Source organism: Pectinophora gossypiella, chromosome 1 (assembly GCF_024362695.1).
Source record: "Pectinophora gossypiella chromosome 1, ilPecGoss1.1, whole genome shotgun sequence".
NCBI lineage: Eukaryota > Metazoa > Arthropoda > Insecta > Lepidoptera > Gelechiidae > Pectinophora > Pectinophora gossypiella.
Window position 1 is genome coordinate 9,043,292 of NC_065404.1, and position 15,472 is coordinate 9,058,763.

At 35.7% G+C, this 15,472-nt stretch overlaps 2 protein-coding genes across 3 annotated transcripts in view; one reads left to right on the forward strand and one right to left on the reverse strand.

Moving 5' to 3' along the window:
- LOC126366068 (hormone receptor 4-like) overlaps nucleotides 1–12,906 on the reverse strand; it is a 51,243-nt gene extending 38,337 nt beyond the window's left edge. The window contains exons 1-2 of one of the 2 annotated variants that reach the window (XM_050009027.1): nucleotides 12,093–12,906; nucleotides 6,327–6,448 (exon numbers count right to left, since the gene is read on the reverse strand). In XM_050009027.1, coding sequence (XP_049864984.1) covers nucleotides 6,327–6,355 — 29 coding nt within the window. In that variant the 5' untranslated portion in view covers nucleotides 6,356–6,448; nucleotides 12,093–12,906. The remainder of the gene's footprint in view (nucleotides 1–6,326; nucleotides 6,449–12,092) is intronic. The other variant, XM_050009010.1, reaches the window with a different exon arrangement.
- A 574-nt stretch (nucleotides 12,907–13,480) lies between these two features.
- LOC126366155 (pyruvate kinase-like) lies at nucleotides 13,481–15,178 on the forward strand. Its single transcript, XM_050009106.1, has one exon. The coding sequence runs from the start codon at nucleotides 13,481–13,483 to the stop codon at nucleotides 15,176–15,178; it is 1,698 nt and encodes a 565-aa protein (XP_049865063.1).
- Nucleotides 15,179–15,472: the final 294 nt, after the last annotated feature.

Below are 15,472 nucleotides of genomic sequence, written 5' to 3' on the forward strand. Positions count from 1 at the left end.
AAGAAGGTTGAAGGATCGTGGACTGGTACCGCATAAGCCAGCAAATGGGCCCAAATTAACTGCAGACCATCGAAGAGCGCGCCTTAACTTTGCACGTGAGCACCTAAATTGGTCATACCTACAGTGGAGCAAAGTTCTCTTTTCTGATGAGTGTAAAATTATGCTGTATGGTAACGACGGAAGGAACAAGGTCTACAGAAGAGACGGAGAACGCTATGCACAATGCTGCATTGAAGAAAAGGTCAGCTATGGTGGCGGTTCGTGGACGGTTTGGGGAGGAATCAGCGCCGACGGTAAGACAGAGCTTGCTTTCGTGTCTGGGCCACGTCTGCCTGCACTAAACTGTCATCGGTACGTCGAAGAGTGTCTCGAGCCTCATGTGATGCCCTATGCACATTTTATTGGCAACGGCTTCATATTCATGCACGACAATGCTAGGGCTCACACCGCGGGCGTCGTACGAGACTATCTTAACGAAGTCGATATCTCTATTATGGAATGGCCAGCAAGAAGCCCGGACATGAATCCCATTGAACATCTGTGGGATGAATTAAAGAGACGAATTGGAGCAAGAGATCCTGCCCCAGAAACACTTAGCCAGCTGCAAGATGCAATCCAAGAGGAATGGGACAATATACCACAGCATGTGATCGTGACTCTCATCCGATCGATGAAGAACCGTATGGAAGCAGTAATTAGAGCTCGGGGAGGGAATACAAGTTATTAAATAAACGTTTTTTAGCTTTTTTTTTCATTTACGTGTGTTGTTTTATCCATTTCCTTTATACTCCATACGGAATAAAAATGACTCATTTAACAAAATACGAAACCTATGAAAAATTCATTTAAATTTAGAACATTAACATTAAGATTTGATAAGCTCATATTACTCACTATTAAACGACATTTAACATTTATTCCTAAATGTACACATTTTTCTGATAATCCTGACAAAACGTAAACTTGCAAGGTGTTTCGATTTTTTTGATGAGAAGTGTATTTTAAACTTTATTGAATAAATGGAAAAGTAATCGAGGAAGAACTCCAGTTCAGGAAGAGTAAATATTTAGAAAACAACCCTCCTGCAAACACGTGTAACCGACCATCCCTTACACGTGTCTCCTAGGTGGAACCGTTCATTTTTCATTTTCCTTCTATTACTGATCGCTTGGCATGTCAAAAAGATTTGCTTATGAAGTATTTATCATTATTTGAGGATTTGTTTTAGTTACGTATGTTATTTTTGTTTTGCTCGGTTCGGGTCTGGGGAGCTTGTTCTTCCGGGGGCCGCTGGAGCCGAGATGTTGCGCAGTGCGCGGGCAGAATGCGCGGCGGTGGCGCGGCGGGCGGCTTCCTCCGCGTAATTGATCGCACCCGTACTCCTGGCCGAGGCATGCGGAGCCTCCGGTGTCGTCATGGAGACCGCCTGCCGCTGCTGCCGTCGCAGGGTCGCCATGATAACGGCGCCGATCCAATAGCTCCCCGATAGTGAATACTCACTCTCTAATGGATATCGTATTACCTAATTACGGTATTATATCTCCACAACAAAGCTAAGAAAATGTTTTAACTAGACATATTATGAGTAGAAAAGATCTTAAGATTTACGCATATAAATTATTGATTGATAAATATTAAATGTATTGCTTCGATTTAAAATTGCAAAGTTGTTAAACGTCCTAGCTATTCGTCTTTAATGTGGCAGTATTGGCCCACTTATTTGTATTTGTACCTCACTACTACTATTTGTCTTTATATTGTACAAGCTTCGTAACATAATTAACTTCTTATTTGGTGATATTAAATGAGTAAGGGAAAAATATAGGTATCTATAGTTAAAAGTAAAGAAAAAGACACGAGAACAGAGTTGGTTAAATATTTATTTTGAGAAGAAAAATTAAAGGATTTATAAACTTATTAAAACAATAGCCGTAACTATCCCAAGCAATGAACCATCGTATGGTCCAAGCAGACTTTATAACTATCGTAAAAGTACCATCAATCTCCTGGGCCCTGTTTTATAAAGCTGACAATCCGACAAGTCGACATATGTCAAAAAGTGACAATCCTAAAATTTTTCTGTTTAATAAAACTGACAGGCGACAAATTTGTCACGGTGGAAAATTTACAAATATGTCGAATTGTCGCGACAATTCGACATATTTCTGTTTAATAAAACTTTTTGGGCGACAGGTGACAGGTGACAATTTGTCGTGAAAAACTTGTCAAATCAGCTTTATTAAACAGAAAATTGTCACGACATATTGACATATTTGTAGAATTGTCCGACAATTCTGACAGGAGAGTTACCCTCTGTCGCGAAACTATATTTTGAATTTTAAAGGAGTAAGAAAGTGTTTATAAAACACGCATTACAAAAAATGGTACTATCATCGAGCAGTGAAAGTCAATTGGGCACTAAACTTCCCAAACAGTATGTTTCTATTTTCATAGATAATCCCCAAAATACTTAGTTTCTTGTGCATTTCCATCACACGCGATCAAAACAAACAATCGAAGTTGCACTAGTGATTGATTCTTTCTTTTACTTTGTTAATATTTTTTTCTATTTTACCCTCATTTAGCTTCATAAAACATTATTATTTACAAATATGTCAAAATTCGACATAATTGTCACGACAATCCCACAATTGTGGTGACGTAATAATTTGACTGTGGTTTTTTGACATATGTCGAGTTTTATTAAACGCTTTTTTAAATGACAAATATGTCACGTTTTCACGGTCGATTTTTGACATAATTGTTACCTTTATAAAACAGCCTAAGCGCGACAATTCTACAATTTTGTCATTTTTTGACAGATATGTCGAATTGTCAGCTTTATAAAACAGGGCCCTGGTAGCTGTTCTCGCGTCATGATGCGCGTAAAAACATGCAATCAGAAACCAATAAACAAACATTATAAAACCTGTTGTTTAGATTTTTCTTCAACCAAAAAAATACTTTACCTAAAAAATAAAATATGCTAGATTGATTGCACATGATGAGCCCGTAGCTCAGTGTCTGTTATTTATTGGTAGGGATCAACAATTAAGCAACGGTGCGGTAAGTCATTAGATGAGTGATCGTGTTATGTAAGACATTTCCATTTTCAGGAGGGTGCCTAAGTTGCCGATACTGGAAACACTTGTCAAGTAGTCCTTAAACCTAAATTAGAGGCATTCTTGGAGGTGACACGGATAACTTTATGGGGTTGGTTACTAATCGACACCAAAACTATGCCCGCCAATCCCACCATACAGCAGTTGATTGAAACGAAACCTGTGCACATAGACTGTATAATTATATCAAGGTATGTCAAGGAAAGTAGAACTGCGGTACTTTTCCAAAACAAATTACTTATCGATTTTCCTCCTAGTCTCATGTCCTGGTAATGTTTAAAGGTAATGGATCTACGCATGACCGGGGCGCATAATCGTTGTAGCGGATTTGAAGTTTCCCGGGGAATCGCACTTTAATCATTGCTTGTTAGCATAAAATATTCACCGTATTATATATTATTTGTCACTTTGTAATTGTTCTTTATATTGTGTTTTTGTGCAATAAAGCGTTTTATATTATATTGTATTCTCCGCTATGTTTTCGTCTTACTTCTTGCCCTTGCTATCTACCATTGAGTGAAAGTCTCCTGTACTGCGCGCCAATTTCTACGATGTTTAGCTTTTCAAATTAGGTCTCTTTAGTAACTTTAAGGAGGTCGTTCATCTCATACAAGGCATGCCTTTTAAGTTTTGTCGTTTGAAGAAAAAATAACAACGATAACCTTATAGTACCTTTTATTGTTTTTCAAAGTATTCACCACGAAGTTTAATACACTTTTCCATTCGCTAGAACCAGTTATTATAACATTTATTACATTCCAAAGTGGGGGTGTCACAAAATGGCTGACTTGAAAGCATCGACCGCTTCTTCACCGCACTTAATTTTAGGAAATGTAAAGAAATTGTTAGGGCTTAGATCAGGACTGTTTGGAGAATGGTCAAGAATTTCTACGTTTTCCTGCTTCAAATACTCAATCGTTTGAAAAGACGAGGGATGTGTGAGGTTGCGTTGTCATGGTGCTGGACGATGCGTCGATTTGGACTAGATTTTCGAAGTTCAGCGATGACTCGTGGTAAACAAACTGGTATACCACTCCGCATTAACCATTGTACGATCTTCAAGTGCAAATCTTGTAATCAGGATCGTAGGCATAGATCCGACAGATTCGTCACCACTGATGATGTTGTAGACGTGATTTGAATCTCCTCGGTTGAACCTCTTGAAGAGTTTTCTTACACCTTTTTACGCGGGCTACCTTATGATCGCCGGAAAGCAAATGGGGAATCCAACGGCAAATTCAAATTGGCAAATATTCGAACGACAGAACTTAAAAGGCATGCCTCGTAAGTGCCCATGCAATACTTTCTTGTCCAGAACGTGGTCTCCACTCCAACACTTTTCTACTCCATCTACAGATGTATCATCGTCCGTCCGTTCTACGATACAGGTACGCTTGTCATAACGAAGCCCGTCCGTTTCCATTTTTCCCACTACTGACTTCCTTACCTATTTCTCTCTTAATTGAATGTTTTTAATTATAATTATATTCCGAAACGTTAATAAGAAGCTTACAGTGAATAGGATAATAATAGCCCAGAGCCATCCAAGGGGAATACGATATCGATCGATACGAGGTAAGATTATTTTGTATTTGTATTTTGAACCTTCTTTTAAAAGCTAGAAGATATTTAAATTCAAAAGAAATCTACAATCACATGATAGTAGAAATAAGAAATAGTAGCCTGTTATACTTTATATAAAATTCATGTGCCATACTGAATAATAAAATTCAGTTGAATTCTGTTCTTAAAATAATATTTAATGTAGAATCTGCCACGTGCATAATATTCGTCAGAAACCAATTTGCAGCCACTACTGTTGTTGTTCTTTGTGTCCATGAATCGTGAATAATATGATGTTATTTCGGTATTGATAGATTGATTACATGCATCGTTTAATTTGTTTATTTTTCTCTTACCGCGCATGACGAATGTACTTACATACCCCGCATAGTTGAATAAATACCCTTATGTACAAAAATCGGGAAATCTTGGAACCGACAGTCGAAACGAATTTCAACCAGTGCAGTGAAAATAGTGAAACTTGTTACTTGTTAAAATGAAAACACTGATAACTTGTTTTTTGAAAATGTTGTCTTCCTTATTCTACAGTGGATTATTCGCACTACCGACAAGTCTTCGGAAGTCAAAGTCGTAACAAGTTTTGATAGCTTGCCATACATATAATATTCACGAGTAAAATTCCAATCCATTCGACAGACTTAGGTGTCGATAAAATAAAGCTTACGGAACTTCCCTGGTTACAGACACTGCAATGACGCTCCAATGCGTGACTACAGACCATTTCGCATTTTTAATACTTGAAACAAGCGATTAATTGATTCTCAAACGGACAGTTTAATAGTTAATAGCTAGTTACTCGCTTTAACGAGAAACATGAAGCAATATGACATCGTAATATATCATTTTTTACACGATTCATCATTTCAACTTCTTCACTGATATGCCTATATGAAATCGTATTAAAATTTCAATCAAATAATTCAAGCAGTTATGTTAGCAGTTGCTGCATCTACTTAAAATTATATTTATCCCATTAAAAACCTGAATATAAGACACGACAAACGAATTTCATGCTTGTATGGTTATTTATCGACTACGAATCTTTTATTTTATTTAAGTTAAAGTTGGTTTGTGGTGAAATCGAAATTCGTTATTACCTGCTGTTATCAAAACAAATTATTCAACTGATAATAATCTATAATCGTCAATAAACGTTTAAAGACAATAGGTATATCGATGTAATTTTACAGCAAATGGGTTAGGGTGTTAAATCAGATATTAGGGAAGAAATCGACCGTTTCTGAATTTATTTTCTTTTTCATTGCGCGCGCATCATCAAGACATACATGGATTTCAATGCTGTTTCTGATAAACATTTGATTTTATTGTAAGAACAACAACATACTATAACTCGATAAGGCGATTTAGATTAAAGTCTACGGGATATAAACTTTAGTTGCTTCTTATTATTTATTACAAATTCATTTATTTCAAGTTATCAATTTCAATAAAAATATAATAATTTATTCTTTTTATCTCTTATACTATAATTGCATTGATGATATTGGCAATAAAACGTTACCATTAAGTTTTAACTACTTAACACGGCTGTGGCATGGTGGCCTAGACTAAATGGGCAATTAAATTTAATGCTCGTGTATAACCGAGGTATTCGCTTACCTTGCATCTTCAATAGCCAAAACTGGCATAAATGGTTCATTGATGTGTGTGGCGCCGACGAGCGCCCGGTTCTGATGCTCCGTGGCGACGCGGGGTCAAGTGCAGCGAAACCACAAAAATACCTTTAACAAACCAACGAATATTTTTAATACTCGTGTATGTCTATAAAATAAAAATATTCTTTATTATTTATTAACTAAATTCAGATTCAAAAATATCTTTATTCAGTAGGTAACATAGTTACACTTTGAATCGTCAATTTTTACATAACGAACGTTCCAAACTCTCTCGCCTAAAACTACTGCAGCTTCAACTATTTGAATTCTTCTTCTGTGGACTGTGAGGTGGAGTACCAACCTCATCAACCCTGGTACCAGGGTCGCTATTGAGCCACCAAAGTTGCTATTTGAATTTATTCCTTGTAATCACCTTGTAATGACAGTTTTTAATCAATTTAGGTATTACTTAAAAAAATATATAATATAATATACGCACTCCTGAACAATAATCAGAATTTATCACGGCTCAGGCGTCTTATCACTACGATGCCCTAGCTCGGAAACGTCTGGTCTAGAAGGCAACCAAATTGTCAAATATGGACAAAATATAATAAGGTTAAAACTTTAAATATTATAGTTCCCAATGTCGTCTTTTTATCCAAGAAATAAAACCATTTCTTAAGTGTTTTGAAGTGCGATAATACTTATACATCACAACAACAACCCACACAACATTTTGAACTTTTGAAGGGCCTTTCTTGGTAAAATAATATAACTTATGAATATTGCAAACATAGACAACGTTCAGCTGCTTGTCTTCCGGGGCATGTCGTAAAAGCCGATAGAGGAATTGTGCCCTCTTACATGATGGACTAATGTTATGGGCGATGGGCTGATCCCTTATCACCATAAGGTTTATCATCGTATCAACAGTGGCTACAAGTTGTCTTTGATTACTTGTGGCTCTGCCCACCCCATTAGGGATTACGGGCGTGAGTTTATGTATGTATGTAAGAATATCGCAGAAACCTCTGTTAATGTTGCCATTATTTTAAATAAACCTTTTTTGTTTTAACATCGGCACAGAGTTGATAGACTAGCAGGTGAATTTGTATTGTACAACATAAAAATGTACTAAAGGTGTTTTTGTTCAAGGGGTTATACATACATAATCGTTCATAATAACATAGCACCCTGAGTTCCAAAAACTCACAAAAGTTGATCCTACGTCGCGATAATGAATACTTTATTAAGGTAATTAATTGTAAAAAAAAACATGATTCATTTTTATCAAGAGGTCAATAAAATAGTGACATGTACCTAATTAGAATTACTTTATAATACACAAACTGTTAGAACTATGAAGAACATGATGCGCCCATTTTAAAGAGATAAATAATAATAAAAGAAATGCTATCAAAAAATAAAAGTTTTACTCTCTGGATCGGGTGAATTACAAAGTACTGTACCTCAAAAGATTTTAAATCAATAGAGCCATACTACGTGTTTCAGTCGCCATCATAAAAATAATAATGAAGAATACTTGAGGATCCCTAAGGAAAAAATCAACCAACAAATTGATTTTACTTGTTTCATGTGGATCTGTTATCAATCACCCCCTCAGAATAGCTACTATTTTTACGGCGATACAAAAAGGAGGGCTATGTGTTTGACCACTATCTATGTTGTATACATGTATGTCTGTTCTCTCCTAACTTCTAAACAAAATAGTTTAGCTAAAAGGAGGGTTCCTTTTTACTTCGACGCAACCGGGTAAAAACTAAAACCGTACTAAAAATCCCGCTCTAAAAAGTATAAAACAAATTGACATACAACTACGGCGAGATAGCCGTAATAGAGATAATATTACCTGGCTATAGAATTAAAATAGTTCGGCTCCTATATAAAATATAAGTTGTCTACTTTTTAGATGACACAACACACTTTCACATAATTTGTTTGTTTATAGGTAAACATTTCGACGAGAAATATTTTCTTCCTTCATACTTCTTAGAACACGGTTTTAGTTTATTTTTCTTTTATTATAATAGATAATAATCATATACTATTTAACATAGCATGATTAGAATGAAAGCAAGACAGAGATTTATAGTACATCGCCTAGTGCAAAAGAGACAAGAGATATGTCACCCTAACCATGCCATATTAAATAAGGAGCAAGCTATTTCTCATAAGTTGGAAGTGTATGGAGCATATATTATCGATAAATGTAATATTATGGGAATCAAAAAACTAATGCACAGCACAGTCCAGCCTTTTTGATCATACCTACTTAAATAAAGTTGTAAAAGGAAAGTCATAAGGAAGTTCAGCACAGACGTCTAGGATGTCTTAAATTTATACTATGTAGTGATAAAAACTAAAAGCTCAATGTAGGCGGCAGCACTGTTGAGTGGTCCTAAGTTTTGACAGTTCTCCATACTGTCCAGCCATAATTCGTGATAAATTGCTATAAAATGTTAAGCAACATGGAGTGTATCCTGTCTAAAGGATGAATTACGGAAAAGAAAACCCATCAGTTGGAAAAAGGCAGTTTTGATTAAAAATAAGTGTTTTTAAGTTTTCTTCTTTCCAATCTCTAGGGAATAAATATAACATTATGATTTTGCTTTTTAATAGCATTATAGGGTTATAGTGTAAAAATATAATCAAAAAATATGTTTGTTTACTCAAATAGCATGGGTCGCTGTCAAAATTTAAGAAGTCAATTTTTTTTTTGCCGTAGCTTATTCTAGATTTGCCGCAGATGGCATTAACTACTTGGCTGGACAAATGGGGAGTGCTGAAGGCTCTCACCCGGTACCAAAATTTCAGACAACAGGCCTGAGGGTGCCAGTTGGGCGCGAACCTCGGCTCAAGGCGTCGTCTGAGCAGAACACTCAACAGTAGCATCACCTAATGGGAGAAATAGGCAGTTTTTATCCTCATTGCGCAAACAAATGTCAAAATAACAATATTGCTTTTGATTTTATTAGATGCATAGCTTCAATGTGGCCCTTTTTAATCACCAGATATAAAATATTTCAATGTATTCCAAGTCTTTTGAAGAAGACCTACAGTAGGTTTAAACAAAATTAGGGCTATCATTTGAGAAAAAATCTACTTCTGCACCTCTTCTATTGTGTGGGTTGTAAGGTGGATGGCCAACCTCATCAACCCTGGTGTCAGGGTTACTATTTAGCTGCCAAAGGCCCCTGACATGCCTTTTGACACTTTTGGTAGTTAATATTTACACTACACTATATACTTAGAATATTTTATGTTACATACTTAGAATACCTTTAACTATAAAGTTTGGATTTTGGGCTTCATACATTAGCTTCTAATTATAACATAAGTGCCTACAATGCACCAATACACCATGTTAAAATTCAATGTAACATTGGTAATATTGATTCTATGATATTTTTGTAATTGTTTAATACTTTATCTCTACTTATTTCTTAACCCTGGGGTCTCTTTGATAGTGTAGTGTAGTCTAATAATAAAAATCTCAACCTTGAAGGCCTCAGGTACGAGTTATTTTCTTTTTTGTTTATTATAATTGTGCATGCTAGGTACTTGATGATCCGGGAAGAAGGAAAATCTTTCAATAATTCCATACTGCTTATCATGTCAAATATGTTGCAGAGCATCATACAAGAATATAATAAATGCAAGTAATTACAACCTATATTCTATCGTCTATATTCTAATCTATATTGTATCATGTATTATGTAGGATATACAAGCACATATTAGGGAATGCAGGCAAGATATGCTACAAGTTAATGAGTGTTGCCCAGGTTTCTGAAAGTATGGCATTTTGTCCAGTATCGGTCAAAGTCATTTGACAGGTAGTGATGGTGTGCACTAACACCATATTATAATAATAACTCTCCCCATATCAAAGACGTCCTCCAGACTATTCTCATTGCTCATGGTCAAATCTGTATGAATAATATATAAACTAGTGGTAATTGCAAATGATGCTTGTGATAGAAGACTTGGAATCATGATTCTCGATCAAGCCTTGGTTTTAAAATATGTTTTTTTTTTCAATAAAAACAATATTTTCTCAAAATTGCTGTGTTTGCAAATTTATCGCAAATAATAACTAAGGAATGCTTTGGTTAGGCACAGCATTTCAGAAAATGTTAAAAAATAATAATTACAGACTGGAAGTTCCCAAGGTACCTATGAATGAAATGAAACTGTCTACTTCATTTTTTATGGTAAATTTTTTTTGGGCCTCATCAATATGCTGGCATAAGGGTGCTGAGCTCTTAGTTGCAATACTCTTATTACATATTTACATTAGGGAATTATTATTAACATTCATTAGAAAATAACAGATCTCAAAGGAAATAGGTCAGTTTTGTATTTATTTAATCGGTTGTCTAGTATACTGATGGATATATATATATATATATATATATATAAAATCTAACAGCCAATATGTAGGTATATCCCTTTACATAAGATAATATAATCAACTGGAGGGGGTATGGAGCACATTCTGGCAAAATATTCCACTTTACAGGAGCACAAATGTTTTATCATTAACCAAAGGCGGTAGTGTTAATGTTTCTCCTCAAGATCGAGAACCACACACTTATAAAGTGGGGTGAATAGATGTTATGTTAATCCAAGTGGTGGTATTGGTGCATGTACAGTCATGAGTAGTAATATGTATACACTTTGAAACCATGTTACATTAACTTTGTTGACAAATTAAACCATAAGTCTCATTAAATGTCAAATATGATACTGCAACAGTGGGTACATGATATTGCTCATGACTGTACCTATCTATCTAATCCTCTATGCCTATGCCTCTTTACCTATATGTCTAATCCTCTATGTAATTGGTGCGTCTAATTGTTGCTAGAGCACCTGATGATAGATCATCACTATGATTTATCATATCCTCGTAAGGCCCAGATTTCCAGACACAATAGTTAAACAATGGGATTTGGTTTTTAAAAGGACTTTGGGCCTTACGACCATATACATAACAGGACTGCGACCCTAGTATGGCCATACATGTCCCTTCCAAAAACATGTGTCTCGTCTCTTTGTTCGATGGTCTTATCATCTGTCACCCTTCAATACATATTCGAAATCAAAAGTTTTGCAGCTTTATCATGTTTGGTGAAAATGATCCATTTAGCCCTATATGGTAAGTAAAGTACTAAGATTTTCCATCATAGTATGTGCGGTCATTCAGATATACATACATTCATGTGTTATATTATATTGCTAGCCGTTACCTGTGCTAATGGTGTGAATAAAATAATAACATACGCCCTTCAAAAACATAAAAACATTAACAAAACATTTTGTACATAGTATAAAACATAACGAGTCCTAAAATCGCTAAACAGTAACTGTTGGTTATTAGAACAAAAAATAACCTCTCATAACAGGTGATCAAGGCTGAATTGTATACTTTGAAATGTCTTGTCACATTATCAGTGGGCGCATCAGGGTGGTTTAGGAGTACATGACTACGTGTTTATGAAAACAAATTAAAATGTCCACCGAATGTTTGAAAACAGTATCCATGCTCAGTTTTGAGCTGAATCTAGGCATTCGATAGACAGTGCCTACTTACATGCAATGACGTCATTACATTGACTGTCAATAAACCACAGTAAACAATACAATTTTCTTATTTTACACACATTTAACGAGATTTTGTCATAAGATTTATAAAAAATACGTTTTAACACAGCTTAATTCATATAAACAAGGCATTACTCACAGTTTACTGCTAAATGGGACTAAACCTCCAAGTTTTATGCAGGCTAACCGCGATCACTAGTTGACAGAGACACTAAATAACATGGCGGCATCTTGTAGCAGCCGGTCTAACTGCGTTTGACTCATTTACAAAGTTCAAGACCAACGTAAACCGTGCACAACTCGACGAGCTTTTCTTGTGAAAATCACTTTCCCGTGCAGAGGCAAAATAAATAAGCTCATATCACACACTAAAGGCAAAATGACGTAACATTCTCAACCTTCACGGTCGCATAGTACAAATGGTAGGTACATGAAAATATTTGTTTTTGATTGAATTCGACGGTATAGTCTTTTTAGCTTTGGATTTCACACACACTTCATTTACTAATTACACTTTATAATGAGAAAAGCAGTTTACAGAAAAATAAAACGCATTTTATTCTGCTAAAAAGATATAAACGTGACACGCAGTCAAGCAAGCCCGCTCGCTAGCGATGGGCGTTATTAACCATAACTGGTTATATATGCAGTTACGAGCTCGAACAGTGATCACTCGTTTTCCACTACAACAAAAACTAGTGATATTCATAACGCCATTTAAACGATCGAAATAGGCATCAGTCTTCAATAACTCTTTTAATCACAACGCCATAAAGTTAAATCGAATTCACTCTTATGTTTAAGGCATAGCGTCGATGTTTGGCTACTTTCACTACTCACGCAAAATCACTGGTTTTACAATATTCGTAATGACAAGTAACCAAACGATTTTACGTTACAATTATCACGTTTGCTTCAGAACGTTGTGAAAATAACTAGTTATAAAAATCACTAGTTAAGAAACTAGTTATTGGAAATCACATAACGCTTACGTTACGTTATCTCAAAAACCGATAACGACCCATCGCTACCGCTCGCTCTTTTTTTTTCTGTTCATTTAGTGACAGTGTTACCATAAATAAAAAATAATAAAAAACAAATAAATGAAGTTATTTTTATCTCCTAAATAAACCAAATGAATTTAACTCCTTGTCATTTAAGCCCTAGTCATACACACAAGTTAGGTTTTTAAAACATAATGTTATTAAATTTGTTATTAAATCACGCAGATTCGTGCAAAAGTGATCAAAAAATATCGTTATACTTAGCAGATTGACTTGCCTTGGCTTGGTAATGCTGTTAGCGTAATGAGTTCGTTTGGTTGGACCATGTATGCCTCAGAGCAATGTTTTTACTTATTTGTAAAATATACTTGGCAGCTTGTTTCACTAAAAAGATATAAGTTGACATGAAAAGTGACACGAAGATTTGCTATTAATTTTATTGGTACAAACTTATTTTAACAAGCGACGTGTTTAATAATTTAAATTTCGGCAAATATTAAGGGTGAATAGTTATTTTAACACGATGGCTTTACCATGGCATATACCTTTGGAAGCTGCACCATCTCTTCAAGAGAAGCCTGCTCCACCACAACCGACACTGCTAAAACATTATTGCAATTTAGATATAAATGATAATCCATGTGAAGAACTTCAAACTGGCCTTATGTGTGATATAGGCACTAGTAATCGAGACTCAGCCACGATCCAACGATTAATTGCTTCTGGCATGACGGTAGCTCGACTAAATCTTCGGGATTTAGAACCAGATGCATGTGCACAGCTTGTTCAGAGCATAAGGCAAGCTGTCTATAATTATAGTGCAGAACTAGAATATTTATATCCTCTAGCTCTTATAGTAGATGTTAAAGGACCAGATATTGTAACTGGGGATCTTAAAGCTGGCCCAAAAGCCACCATAGAAATTCTTGTTAATAATCTTATAAGATTAACAACTGATGCTAGTTGGAGAGAGAGTGGCACTGCTGATTGTTTGTATGTTGGCTACGATCATTTAACTGATTTGCAAAAAGGTGACATAATATTTATTGATAGTCTTACACCTGGAAAAATAAGACTAGTTATTTCTGAAGTTGGCGATGATTCAATAGAGTGCATTGTCGCTGAAGGAGGAACTATTGGACCAAAAATGACTGTCAGAATTTCTCATGTGCCTCATGATCTGGATGGTGGAGATGGTCGTGGTGATAGTGCAGACTCTTTATCCTGTAGTAACTCTTCACAAGACCCTTTCGAATATATGGAACAACAAATAGCTTGGGCAGTTGCTTCTGACGTTGATGCTGTACTGGTTCCTAACACACAGAATAGAAATGATATTCATTCAGTTAAAGAAATTCTTTCAGATAAAGGAAAACATATTCTCGTGTTTGCATGTTTAGAAACTACTTTGGGATTACAAAACATTGACGACATTTTAATTGAAGCCGATGGCATTTATGTAGACCGTTGTATTTTGAGTACCGATTTGCCTGTTGAAAAAATATTTATAGCTCAAAAAATTATCTTATCAAAATGTAATGCTGTCGGTAAACCCTGTTTGTGTAAAGCTGTTATAAATGAACAGATCCCTACGCTATGCGTTACTGATATTGCCAATCTCGTTCTTGATGGTGCAGACGTCTTGTCGCTAGAATTACACTATGACTCGCCTTTGAAGAAATTTGCACCTTCTTATGATGCTGTTCGCATGGCAGAACACTGTTTAGCTGCTGCTGCTGTTATTTGCAGGCATGCAGAGAGAATTAAGTGGCAACAACAAATATACGGGAATTTAGAATTAATGCAAAGTCCTCTAGAAGAACCAACTAAAGCATTGTGTGTTGGAGCTGTTGAACTAGCTACGCGATCTCGAGCCACTGTAATTATTTGTCTGACCAATTCTGGACGTACTGCTAAAATTATTTCACACGCAAGACCAGCTTGTCCTATAGTTGCAGTAACCAGGGCATGTCATACTGCAAGGCAATTGCGTTTCTGGCGAGGTGTCCGCGCCATGCATTACTTTGAAGTAGCAAGAGGCAACTGGAGTGCTGAAGCGGAATCTCGTGTGCGGGCAGCTCTCGATTACTGTAAAGCAAAAAGAATTTTACGAGCAGGTGATCCATATGTGATCGTGACTGGTTCACGTCGAGGCGTTGGGTACTGCGATTCTGTTAGACTTTTGTATGCTAGTGCCCGCGATACTGTCCTTCTAGAGTAAAAAAAACACGCTTTAAATTATGTATTAATAATTGGCACCTACACCTTCAGAAAATTTCCAGTTTTGATTATTTTCTTACACGTATTTGGCCGAAGAGATTATATTTCCTTGTATTAAAATTCTTTGATTTTAAATTTTAATAAATATAATCACTCATTTTAACTTGTTTCAGTAGTCAATTATTAATTAAGCCTGGCTAATATATTTCAATACTTTAGTCAATCAACAAATCTGCTGGTCAGGTAGTACTGACAATATAATTTGATTGCCAGTCTCACTAAACTTCCATCGCAA